Source organism: Euleptes europaea, chromosome 3, assembly GCF_029931775.1.
Source record: "Euleptes europaea isolate rEulEur1 chromosome 3, rEulEur1.hap1, whole genome shotgun sequence".
NCBI lineage: Eukaryota > Metazoa > Chordata > Lepidosauria > Squamata > Sphaerodactylidae > Euleptes > Euleptes europaea.
This window is the reverse complement of record NC_079314.1, coordinates 27,223,400-27,237,183: the sequence shown is the minus strand read 5'-3', so window position 1 is coordinate 27,237,183 and position 13,784 is coordinate 27,223,400. Positions and strand designations below refer to the sequence as shown.

The window sequence follows — 13,784 nt, the reverse complement described above, 5'->3', positions numbered from 1 at the left end:
GCCTACAACCCCTCTGCATATCACACTTAATCCAATCACTCCTGTTAATATAATTTACTTCCTTTTGACATTTACATGCTATTGCATGTCTAACTTACTCTTCTATGCATAAGGATAGACTGTAGCTGTATCTGAAGAAGTGAGTTGTGACTCACGAAAGCTCATACGCTCCCAGAAATTTTGTTTTTAAGGTGCTACTGGACTTTTGCTCTTTTCTACTGCCACAGACAAACATGGCTACCCATTGTGATCTATCTACACGCATACATTTGTGTGATCTTGGGCCAGTCACACATTCTCAGACTAACCTACCTCACATAATTGTTGTGAGGATAAAATGGGAGGAAAGGAGGACAATGTAAGCAACTTGGGGTTCCATTGGGGAGAAACTTGGGGTATAAACGCAGTAAATAAATAAATTGCTGCAAAGGAACAGCCACTGACGAATTACATTCATACATTATTTTCTGTAGTAGAAAAGGGCAAGAGTCCAGTAGCACCTTAAAGACTAACAAGAATATTTTCTGGTAGGGTATGAGCTTTCGTGAGCCACTGCTCACTTCTTCAGATACTCACGAAAGCTCATACCCTACCAGAAAATATTATTGTTAGTCTTTCAGGTGCTACTGGACTCTTGCCCTTTTCTACTACTGCAGACAGACTAACACGGCTACCCACTGTGAATTATGAACATTATTTTCTGTATCCCCTAACTTCTGACAAACAAGTCACCCCTCATACTGTTTTCTAAGTCTGCATCCCCCTCCATCGGTGCAGTTTAAAGTTTCCAGGCAACCACCGCCCACCCAAGAGAGCAACCTGGACCACTTGGATGACTCAGAACCATAGAGTGCATACCCTCGGATTACTAGACAAGACCAGCCCTTCCCGAGGAGCGCAAAATCATACAAGAGCCCACAAAGGGAGAGGCTTCATGAATGAAGGCGGGGAATGCGGTCAAATTTCTCTCCGCTAGACAGCCAATAGGAACAAAGAGAGGGCAGAACCCTGAGGGAGGAGGCAAGTGGTGATTGGGCAGGGTCCGAAGGGCGGGGCAAACAGCGAGCGGGAACGCGAAGACTCGAATTAAGCCGCGCGGGGATGGATTCGGCGCCGGCGCTTCCGAGTTCCTCAGTATCTGAAGCGATGACGGCGGCGGAGGTGAGCGGAATATTTATACGGCTGGAGGTGGCCTTGTGTTAGGCATGGGGCCTGGCTCGGTAGTTACTACTGTAGGTGGGTTTTGGTGGAGGTACCGGCCGAAACTCCTCAGAGGTTGGGAACTACCCTTCCCAGCGTGCTTTGCGGCCCCGCTCTTGTAAAGCCAGTATCCCAGCATACATTGCGACCCTTGGTGTGGGCGTTCCTCTGGCACCCTGGGGTTCGTCTACCTACAAATGAGGTCTAGAATGGGCCGTGCCTCTTCCGGTTGTTCCAGCGCTGGGTTGGGTGGCTGTCACGTGTTCAAAAACTCCCTGTAAATAATATTTATTTAAGAGCCTCTTTCCATGATGAGCAAGTTTCTGTTTACAGGGATTCGTTGTGGAGTTTAGGGAAAACGTTGCTTTTTAAAAACCATGTAAGAGAATTTATATGGTGACTCAGCAGTACATCTGGACTTTATCCCCACCATGGTATTGCAATGCACTGGGTCCCTGAAACTTTGTTCCTGGGGTTAGTGTAGGGTGGCTGGGAGGGGGGGACTAATGGAAGTCCTTACTTCTGCAAATGGAGAAGCTGGTCTGTTGAGGATCTGTGTGGTTGGATCTGTGTGAATTAAAAAACGACGACAACCCAGCAACATAAGAATTACCAATGTTAAAACAAGCCATTAAAATGTGTTCCTTGATGTCTATTTTGCTACATGTGTAGTTGAGGTCAGGTGGAAAACCGATGGTAATGGGTGGGAACAGATTGCTTGGGCAATCTTGCCTGCTAAATTCCTCCTCTAAAGTAGAGCATCAGTTGCTGAGCTTGGGGTGTTAGCATGCCTGAGTAGGTGTTGCATTCCACCCTTTTGCTCTTAGTCGGCTCTTGTACAATTTGTGTCTTTATGTTCATCACTTGAAACTACTTTTCTTGTTATTTAATTATACTTTAATAAAACCCATCACTGTACAAACTCCTGCTCATTTGAGACTTTTCCCCAGGAAAAGTCCTGGTATGCATAGATTATCGATCCCAGTTACCCCCTCTTGCTCTGTCTCCTCACCTAATTCCCCCAACTAAAGGGGAGACTGCCTTATTGGGGTAACACCAAAGGGCATCAGAACTTTTGTATGGATTTTCAAAGTGACCAAAATGTATTTAACCGCTGCTTCTGTGACTCTTCATTCAATACCCAGAATAATATTGAGGAGGTGATACACTTTCTTATCTGAAGGAGGTGCAAAGCAACACCTGCCAGCACTGTACAGACTTGCACAGCTGCTTACTGATCAGCTCAGGGCATGACTCATCATCCACACATTTGGCTGAGCCACCCTCTACTTTATCTGTTTGTCTGGGCAGGAGCTTCATGTTGCATTTGACCAAGCACCTATGTGGATTTAAATTACTTCAAATCCCACTGAAAGTGTTTTGTACAGCACCAAGGGACAGCATTTCAGGGAGCTCTTTGGGCTGCAGCGAGATGGGGAAGGCGAGCAAGTTCTGTTGATGGAAATCCCTTCTGGATCCATCCCATTGGCTGGAGATCCAATACTGTTGTCATTGCAACTGGGACATGGGTAGTATCAAACTTTTATTTCGTTCTTAAACCCTATCTGTGTTCTTGGCTTGTACCTGCACCAGGATGTCCAGGATCTGAAATCTCAGGAAACCTTTGACAGCGAAACCGATAGTGGACAGGGCAGCTGTGAAGTAAATTCTCCAGTACGGATGTGCGAGAGAACTGCTTCTTCTGGAGATGATGGAGGTCTGTAACCCACTGTTAAATGATCTTGTCCCTTAAAAGCGAAAAGGGTGTCTGTCCTATAACTACATTACATGACCGAGAGTCTTCTACAGTGGCTTGAACTGTGGGCCATGACCCAAAGTTCCCTACTCTCTCTTGTGGGTGATTTGTGAGACTCAGAACCTGCAGCACTGAGTTGCGGGTCTCAAAGGGTAGAGATAACCTAAATAGTGGCCCTTCTTCAAAAAGTTTTAGAACTTCTGCTCCAGTACAAAGTTGCCATAATCAACTTGGACTTTAGCCTTCATGATTAAACAGCTTGTTTTTCCATGGCAGCCTCTCCCTGCATTGTCTGACCCCCTTCCCAAAAGATTTTTACGTGTGCCTTGATGGCTGCTGCCACATTAGAGCTGATTTAAAAAAAGAAAAGAGCTCTGTGCTTAGAATTAGCCTGTGCAGTGTTACAAGCTGCAGTGATTTGTGAATTGTAGTGGGGGGGCATTGTGCCTATAGGAGTTAAATTTCCCAGAAAAGGTCAGCTAAATGCTATTGAAGTCAGTGCTTCTCATCCAGTAGATCAGTGGAACTCATTCTGAGGATTATGAAGAGCCACATTTGCAATTAAGATTGACTAAGAGAAATGCATGACTACTGTATGCCCTGGGCACTATCTCAAACGCACCTAAGCAATAATGCATAATATAGCCGTTTTAATAACCAGAGTACCTTTGAGCATCTAGGGTTGTCTTTCCCTATTATTGGGAGTTTTGTTTTATGGGCTTGCATTCAAAAGAGGTATGCCCTGTTTAACCCTTTATTCAGCTGCACATGTGATCCAATCTCAAACATAAAACCCCTACATCTGTACAACCTTGACATAAGCCTTGTTATGGGCAAGTTGTGTTGCATCTTAAAAATACAATAATTTCATTTTGGGCCTATAGTAATGATGAAATTATTCCAGTTTCTAAAGGAATTGTCCACTTTCCTGGAACGTGGGGTGGGTATCATGGTGGAAAGTGCTCAGAAGAGCCATAGGTGGCATGTTAAAGAATCACCTGAGCCACTGAGTATCACAGCAATAGATGCTTGAGGCTGAATTCGCAATATTTCAGATAACGAGAAGAGGATAGAATTAGTTTATTAATCACTTTATAGTGTTTGTATGTTTAAAAATTGATGCATTTCACAAATGTGTGCATTATTTTCTCAGAGTCTGATGAAGAAATTTATGTAAGTAAGAGAATCCGAAGTAAGAAGGTGCTTCCCGACAGTGAGAGTGAAGGGGAAGATGTTTTGCACACAGCATTGGAGGCTGCGGCCAGGAATGCAAAAAGTGCAGAGGAAAACAATAAATTTGCTTCTAAGGATAAAATATTGCATTGCATCTACAAGGCTCCACTAGACAGTGATGAAAGTGATGCCGACAACCCGTTGCACAATGAGAACCTTCCAACAAATTCACAGCCTGGCTCACCTGGGCTTGCGTTTGCGACATCAGCAATGCCAGGGAGAAAGAGCAAGAGCTGCAAAGCTGGCCAGGCAGAGCGAATGGATGAAGAAGAAAAGGGCCATCAAAGGAGGAGGAGAACGGAGAAAGAGAAGAAAATGAAGGCCATTAGACAGATGACAAAGAAGAAAAGGAAACGAAAGCAAAAGGTATGAAGAGGAGAAAAGAATGCTCAGGGTGTGTCTTCATGTATGAACAGTGTAAAGTCTGATCTAATATCTGGCTGTGTGTTTCCATCCGTGAGGAATGACACATACATGCATGTACACACATACATGAAGCTGCCTTATACCGAATCAGAGCCTCGGTCCATCAAGGTCAGTTTGTCTAGCAGCTCTCCAGGGCTTAGGTAAGGATCTTTCACATTGCCTACTTCCTGGTCCTTTTAATTGGAGATGCCAGGGGTTGAACTTGGAACCTTCTGCGCGCAAAGCAGAGGCTCTTCCACTGAACCACTGCTCCTCCCCTATGACCTATGGACAGGTGTTCCACTGATACTACCACTGAAATGTGGCCCTGTGGCAGTCTGTTACCATAGCAGGAGACAGAAAGCCTTAGAGAAACAGCTCATCATATGACAGAATGGTTCCTGAACTATGTTGCTGCAGAGTAAAGATGGAGGTTATATAATTGAAAGCTCCCCCCGTATCTAAAGAAAAGAACAATCCCTACAGAGAGGGAAACTCTGTAACAATGCTATAAAACTTCCTACTCTCTGATCTTGTTTTATGTTTTGTTTTCTTGCTTAGGAAATGTTCAAATGTAGAATCTTCCATTTGTAGTCTAAACCATACAATGAGCGAGGCTAAGTTTGGGTGCTGCGGCACATGCTGCGGTACATGCTGCGGTGTGGAGCGTCAGTGTTTTTGCTTGGCCTGTTGCCTTTTACCTGGTAATCTGTGAATTGGATAATTTGAGGGTTCTTTTAGCAGGGGTGGATTTTAATACTACATTGGCAGTTGTCAAGTTTTTTCCCCAGTCAATCAAGATTTTAAAAAATACTAATTTTCTTATGGGTTATTTAGATAGTTCTTTTTCTTTAATTTTTGATCTCAGTGTGACATTGTTCATGGTCGAATTGGCCATATGAACAGTATCATTAAAGTAAGCGCAGCTTGGCCTGTCACATATGTTTGGGGGGAAAAACCAATTTAGGCAGCAACATAACCCTTCGTTACAGATTTAAGTGTTTTTTCCCCTTACATCAGTGGGGAGAGGGAGAACACCCATCAACGCAGGCTCTCACATTCTATGTTTTGTGGTCCAGGAGGAGGAGGAGCTGCCTCTTGAGGACAGCGGGTGTCTCTTGACTGATAAAGACCTCTTTGAGAATGGCTTGGAGGATGAGGAGGAGGACTCCTTCCAAGAAGACCCAGAGTCACTGGAGGCAATAAAAGCAGCAACGAAACAGAAAATGAAAAAACAGAAAGTAAGTTACTCTACGCCTTCCAGGGAGCCTGGATTCAAATGCGAGGAAACAGCCAAGAGTCTTGTGGCACACTGAAGCCTGTCTCATAAGCTGGAACCAGTGGTTCCCAAAGTGGGCAGTACCACCCCCTGGGGGGCGGTGGGATTACCTAGGGGGGCACTAGAGGTGGGCCCCTTCAACTGTGTTGTTCCCTAATTTACAATAGATCAAGCTATGGCACCATGCTGGCAAGTTTGGTGGAAACTGTCAGAATTTCTTTTCCAGACTTTGAAGAGTTGGTACCACTGGACCAAGTTCATCAGTTTTGTTGAATACATTTAAACTACAAAGTTTTCATTTGATTTTGAATAGATGTGCAATTAACTGTTACTGTTTTGAAATTTTATTGTTATTATCTTTAGTGAGTCATGCAAACTCCTATTTTGAATAATGCTTTTTATAGAATACGGTAGGGGGTGCCGGGGTTCAGTTTGTGGAACCAAGGGGGTGGGGCCCCAAAACGTTTGGGAACCACTGGCTGAAACAAACATGTTAGTCTTTAAATTACCACAAGGCTGTCAGAAGGCTGGTTTTGTTTGTTTTTGCAGCTGTCTAGCATGGCTATCTCTCTGGACTTGCAAGCCCATAGCACAATAGTCTGTGCTGTTTAGTTTCTAGAGACAGCAGACACAGAGAACAGTATAGGTTTCCTTTTTAACAGGATGGCTTTGGTATACTTTTTTTTCCTGCTCCTTTCCAAAGGGTTGAGACAATTTAAGGGTGGGTGGGGAGAGACACAAATACTGACAAAATATCCACTGCATCTTTTTACATAATAGACTGCCATTTCCCGCTCTGAAGGAAGGGCATCTTGATCTTTGGGTGTTTCTCGCCCATTGCTAGGGGTAGGCAGGACTAAACTAACAACTTTCTGTCTCCTGGTGAGGAACACCTCCCCTTCCAGTTCTTCTCCTGCCTTCGCTGGGGTGAGAGTGTTGCAGCCATAGCTTCTGCCTAGGTCTAGTGAAATTAGGTTAGAATAGATTATTTTCCTTACCTTGCCGTATCCAATTGTTTTTCCTCCCTACCCTCCCTCTCGTTTGGGTATGTTTGTTTTTTAAATTTAAGCTCCCGGCTCTGCCGACCATCAGCTGAGCTGCGGGAGAAACAGCTAAGCCGCAGGAAAGACGCGGCAAACAAAATGTCTGCTGGAGAAGCTGCATCGGAGGACATCAAGCTCCTTTCTGATGCAGATCAAGAATTGGCCTTAAAATTGGCTCCTGCTGTTAGCCGCCTTGGCGGACTATCGGAGAGGGAGACCGGAAAGTCATCGCCGCCATCTACTTCGGCTGGAAAATCGCTAAAGAAAAACAAGTCTATTGGCAGGAAAAAAGGCGGCAGCCGCAAGCGCCAGTTTAAGCAGAGTTCCACTTCGACCTCTAAGGTCCCTGCCGGATCCTCTGCTGCGCCTTTGGATGTGGAGCCCAGGATACCTACAGAGGGTAAAATAACCCACCCTTCTGAGGAAGGGGGATCCCCCAAGAACCCCACATTTGAACAGGTACATAATATGATAGAGGGCTCCATGGAAAGACATTTTCAGAGGCTCCAATCTCTTATCCTACCCTTCCAGCAGGGTTACCCTCCTTAAAGACTCCATCAGCCACTTCCTCAAGGGTTTTCATATGGTTGGACATCTTCCCCTGGGTCCTCAGTCATATCTGAACCCATGCAGGAGGAGCCTGGCTACAGCCAAAGCGCCCCCTCTAGGCAGTGGCCCACTAAGGCAGCTATGAAAGCAGTGCCAGTTATCCAAGAGCAGAGAAATGAAACCTACCCTGTGGATAGGGATTCTGGGGCTGACGATAAGGAGGAAGGAGAGTTCATTTCAGACGAAGAACTCCCCATTGTTCATGAACAGCAGCCTCGGCTGTTCTGTTCTGATGGTTTCCAGCCTCTTTTGGCCAAGGCACTTTTTGCTTTAGACCTATCTGATGAAGCTGAAGCTCCTGAGGAATCTAAGCCTAAATCCAGATGTAAAGGTTCCAAGGAATATTTCCCACAGTGTGAGGCCTAGACTATTAAGGTCCCCATACCAGAATACTTTGAGGAAGTTATTAGAGCTGAATGGGACAACCCCCTACATAATAAACAGTTCTCTGGCAATGCCAAGAAACTATATGATATCGCCTCATATGCAATGGATATGATGGAATTGCCTGTGGTAGATGCTCCTATCTCTGCCCTTCAATCCTCTGACTTCCTGGCAGAGGATGGAGTGGGCTTTATTAAAGATCAGCTCGATAGGAAAATGGAATTTCTTTCCAGAAAGGTAAATGAGGCAGCTGCAATGTCTATTCAGGCCAATACCACAATAGCACTGATGGCTAGGGCTTCAAATGCCTGGATAAAGAAGCTCACTCAGCTTCTACCCACCGCAGATAAAAAAAATAGCCGAGGGCCTGTGTTGAGTGCTAAAGGCGTCCTCCTTTGGTAGTTGCCTCTTTGGACGCAGTGATCTTCGCTGCTAGAGCGGTCACCTCCAATACGGCCATTTGCAGGGCCCTATGGGTAAGGCCATGGTCAGCAGAGTACAGGTCCAAGACCATGTTAATAAGTCACCCATACAAGGGTTGAAAGTTATTTGGAGAGAGACTAGATAAGATGCTCTCCGAAATTAGGGATAAAAATAAGGCGAACCTTCAATCCCATAAAAAGGAACTCTGTCCTGACCAATACTCTCAGTCCTTTCGATCCTACCATACCTTATCCAGGTTCAGACAGGATCAGAGACGCCCACACTGGGCTCCTCAGAGAGGGTCCTTTCGACGTTTCAACAGATTCAACCTCCCCTCACAACCACAGTCCTTTAGGGTGGACAAACCTGACAAATTCTTCAAAGGAAATAAGCAGTGACTCCAGGGATCCACTGGTGGGGGGAAGGTTACTACTTTTCCTTCCACAGTGGCGCCACTCCCAGATGCCTGGGTACTACAATTAACTCAGCAGGGATATTTAATAGAATTTCATCACAAGCCTCCAGATCGCTTTGTCGCATCGCCATGCTACCGCATTGCTGTAAAACATCAGAGAACGATGGAAGCCATTTCTCACTTGATCCAGATCGGGGCCATAGAGGAAGTACCTATTCAGGAACTTCTCCAGGGAGTTTACTCCAAATTTTTCACAGTCCCCAAAAAGAATAGGGACTGGAGGACTATCCTGGATCTCAAATTTCTCAATCGATTCATCCAGGCCAAACATTTTCGCATGGAGACACTGCGAACCATCATAGAGGCACTGCATCCAAACACCTTCATGACATCCATAGATCTCACAGAGGCTTATATGCATATCCCCATCCATCGGTCCCACCAGCGCTTTCTGAGATTCAACTATATGAACCTTCATTTTCAGTTCAGGGCACTACCATTCTGGTTGACATCTGCCCCCTGAGTTTTTTCCAAAGTGATGGTGGCTATTGTGGCGATGTGAAGGAAGGAATCCAAGTACATCCCTACCTAAAAGACCTACTGATATGCGCCCCCTCATACAATCTGGCACTTCAGCACACCACTCAAGTCATCACGGCACTCGAAATGCACGGCTTTCTTATAAACAAAGCCAAAAGCTTGCTAAGCCCATCGCAGAGGATCCTACATCTGGGAGTGGTCATAGATTCCACCACCAATTCAGTATTCCTCCCAACAGACAAGGCCCGCAAAATTGCGGCGGTGGCCAAGTCCACGGTAAAGTCGTCACGACATCAACTGATGGCTCTGACAAGGCTCCTTGGCCTCATGGTATCATGTCTAGGCCTGATTCCTTGGGCTCGCTTCCACTCCCGACCACTTCAAGCAGCGCTGCGTCCATTCCAGCTGTTCATCACACACAAGATAGACAAGACCCTCTCCCTCAGTCCGGTGGCCAGGACGAGCCTCTTATGGTGGACCAAAGTTGACAATCTAACAGTCGGACAACCATATCTACACGAACAGCCAGTCCAGGTGTTTACAGACGCCAGCCTCGAGGGATGGGGAGCCACGGTGGCAGACTCCTTTGCTCAGGGCGTATGGAGCCAGTCAGAAACATCTCTCCTCATCAATCTCCTTGAACTCAGGGCAGTACGCCTAGCCCTCATCAAATTCCACGACCTTGTCAGAAACAAACATGTGCTAATCAGGACAGAGAATGTGGCGACCAAGGCCCACATCAACGAACAGGGTGGGTCTAGCTCCTCTCGCCTGCACCAGGAGTCATCGGCCATCATGATCTGGGCAGAAAAACACCCTTTGTCTCTGAGGGCAGAACATGTACGAGGCATCCAACCCACTCAGGCAGATTGGCTAAGCTGTCAGACCCTCCAGGAAGGGGAATGAATGCTGAATACTCAAGTCTTTCAAGCCATCACCAGCTGGTTTGGAACGCCCACGGTGGATCTGTTCGCCTCAGTCCAGAATCGTCAGGTGGAAAGGTTCTTCTCCCGGTTCTACCATCCGGAAGCAGAGCAAGTGGACGCTCTTCTGACTCAGTGGCCTCCGGATCTCCTATACGCCTTTCCACCACTGCCTATCCTTCCAAAAGTCATCAGGAAGATAAGGGCGGAGAGAGCGAAGTCTTCCTGATCGCCCCCAATTGGCCATGCCGGCCGTGATTTCCGGCACTCATGGAGCTCTCCACCAGGGCACATTGGCAGATTCCGACATCCTCGGATCTCCTTCAACAGGGACCAATGATTCATCCAGATCCTGGATGGTTTCAATTGACTGCTTGGAGGTTGAAAGGGCAAGACTCTTAGCCCTTGGGCTTTCCGTGGAGGTGGTGGGGACCATCCTTAAAGCCCTATGTCCTTCTTCTACAAGGATATATCAATACACCTGGAAAGCCTTCTCCAGGTGGTGCCACCGAAAGACGATCAACCCTATCTCTCCTAAGCTACCTCAGTTACTGGACTTTTTACAGAATGGTGTGCAGCAGGGCCTTATAGCGGCAACCTTATGAAAGCAAGTGTCTGCTGTTGCAGTCTGTCCGGATATTGATGGGATTTCTCTGTCATCGCACCCTCAGGTTAAGGCTTTTATTAAAGGAGTGGCTCAATCTACCCCTCCGGTGACTCACCGCTTCCCTACCTCGAGACTGAACACTGTACTTTCTGCTCTAACCAAAAGTCCCTTCGAACCTATGAGAGACGTTCCCTTACGATTACCGTATTTTTCGCTCCATAAGACGCACCTGACCATAAGACGCACCTAGTTTTTAGAGGAGGAAAACAAGAAAAAATATATTCTGTGTCCCGCGATGGACCCTCCGGCAGGGATCGCGGGACATAGTGCTGATGCCTCTCTCCCCTCCGCGGAGGGCCGGCTAGTCTCACCCGGCACAAACAGGGAAGTGAGGGAAGATGGGGGGCCTGGGGGAGGCCAGGGTGGCAGGACGCAGGCTTACCCGCTCCCTCTCTCTCCTCCGCAGGACACCAGCCAGGAGGGGAAACGGGCAGAGACCCTCAGGTCGGCCACCGGGCGGGAACCTGCAAGCCTTGCCTCGCCTACCCCTGCGCGAGCTGTCATCTGCGGCTCTGCAACGTGCGTCATGTCTGCGCAGAGCGGGCGAGTCTCTCCCTGACCCCCCCCCCCCCCGCTCCTTTCCTCAGCTGGACCCTCGGGCGTCCAGAGACCGCCGCCCAACCTGGAAGCAGGCAAAAGGGCCCGACCCTTATGGGCTCGGGGGCGGGGTTTGGAGGGGAGGCAACCTTATGAAAGGGAACCCCAGCAGCCTCCTCTCTGCAGCAGGGGGAAACAGCGCTCCGCTGGACAGACCCAGGAACCCCAGCACTTTCCTCTCGGCTCCAGTTACCGTAACACACACACACACACATTCACTCCATAAGATGCACAGACATTTCCCCTCACTTTTGAGGAGGAAAAAAGAGCGTCTTATGGAGCGAAAAATACGGTAGTAAGGATGAAGACCTTATTTTTAGTTGCCATAACCTCTGCCAGGAGGGTTTCCGAATTGGGTGCCCTCTCTATTCGCAAAGACTTATGTATCTTTCACAAAGATAAAGTCATGCTACGGACTGATCCCTCGTTCACCCCCAAAGTGGGTTCCCGGTTTCATGAGTCTCAGGAACTTCACCTCCTTTCCTTTTGTCCTAATCATTCTACTCCCAGAGAGCGAAGTTGGCACACCTTGGACCTGTGTAGAGCTATTCATATTTATATATCTAGAACTGAATCCATTAGGAGAACGGAATTTATGTTTATCTCCATTTCTGCACCCAACAAGGGACTTCGCATGTCCTGACAGTCTATCAGCACATCCATTAGACAATGCATCAGAGAAGCCTACCTAGCCAGTGGTCTCCGAATGGGATCATGGCCCATTCACTGCGAAGCACAGCCACGTCAGCCGCATTTTTCAAACAAGCCTCGACTGAAGAGATTTGTAAAGGGACTACTTGGTCCAACGTGACTACCTAGACATTATCGAATCAATACTATGGCATCCGCCGAAGCGGCATTCGGCAGACATATTTTACAGCACGTGGTGGAAGATGATGAGGACTGAGTTCCCACCCGTTATTTCATTGCTTTTGGAGATCCCAAAGATCAATATGTCCTTCCTTCAGAGCGGGAAAGATACATTGTTTACTCACTGAGAAGGTCCTTTCCGCTCTGAAGTAGATGGGCATCTTGCCCACCCGGAGATGGCAACATCATCTTACAAGGGTGGACTGAAGCACACCAAACTGGCCTACGGATTCAATCGGCCTAATAATATTGTAGCAATACATATAGAATGGGTTTAAGTTTATTGTTCAGTTTATTGTTGTTTGTACTCATTGTTTGTGAGTGCCTTTCCCTGTCTCTTGAGCTTGCTGTAGAATAACTGGAAGGGGAGGTGTTCCTCGCCAGGAGACAGGAAGTTGTTAGTTTAGTCCTGCCTACCCCTAGCAATGGGCGAGAAACACCCAAAGATAAAGATACCCTTCTACTTCAGAGCGGAAAGGACCTTCTCGGTGAGTAAACAATGTACCTTTTTGTACAGTAAATTTTCTCCTCGCCTCCCACTGGGGGACAGCAGGGTAGAGGAGCACAGAACGGCGGCGGCTCCTGTCGGTGCTCTTTCTTGCCATGAATTAAATTTTTTGAATGCGGGATCAACAAACATGCAACTTCACAGGGACAAAACAAGGAGAACCGAGCTGTGCGTTAACAGCCTAAGAGAATGAGATCGGATCCAGGTTTGCTGGTTTAAATTTAATCTCTACTGCAGGCTCACTACATGGGCTTGGGCAAGCCACTTTCTTCAAGCCCTCCCCCAACTTCAATATGGGTAAGATAACAAATTTGGCCTACTTTGCAGGGCTGTTGTAATGATTACTTGATCCTATATTACTTTGAGCATGAACAGTTCAGTCCTAAGCAGATGTATGCCCTTCTAAACCCATTGGCTTCAATTGACTTGGGAAGGTGCAGTTTTGTTTAGGGTTGTGCTGTAAGACTGTGGTCTTATGCACACTTATTTGGGAGTAAGGTATTTTGTACTTAGTTGGAATACTTTAGGTCAATGTGCATAGCACAGGAATCAGTGATACTGGACTATACCTTGCAGCAGGTGCCACAGAAATCTGAGAGATTCATCTTAATGAATAAAGGTCCCTAACGTTGCCTATGGCTGTTCAATTAGAGCTCTTCAGGGAGATGGAAATAACATCTTCCCTCCACTTCCTTTTTGGTCTAAACAGCTGTTTACAGGGAGTGACGATGACAAGCATGTGCTGGATGAATATGAGGGACCATTGTTAAAGGAGCCTAAGAAGGTGAGTATCTTTTCATACCATTTTCTTTTTGGCTTTTGTTCTGTGTGAGTTTTATTTTAACATAGGAATTAGCATGGAGAGCCAGCGTGGTGGTGTGGTTAAGAGCAGCGGACTATAATCTGGTGAACTGGGTTTGTTTCCCCACTCC

The 13,784-nt window shown here is 46.8% G+C and overlaps 1 protein-coding gene across 1 annotated transcript in view; it reads left to right on the top strand.

Annotated features, from left to right (window-relative positions):
- The first annotated feature begins 1,078 nt into the window (after positions 1-1,078).
- Positions 1,079-13,784, top strand: part of CLSPN (claspin) — a 42,964-nt gene continuing 30,258 nt past the window's right edge. The window contains 7 exon segments of the mRNA XM_056847537.1: positions 1,079-1,161; positions 2,803-2,917; positions 4,110-4,555; positions 5,615-5,644; positions 5,647-5,835; positions 10,323-10,325; positions 13,562-13,636. Coding sequence (XP_056703515.1) covers positions 1,102-1,161; positions 2,803-2,917; positions 4,110-4,555; positions 5,615-5,644; positions 5,647-5,835; positions 10,323-10,325; positions 13,562-13,636 — 918 coding nt within the window. The 5' untranslated portion in view covers positions 1,079-1,101.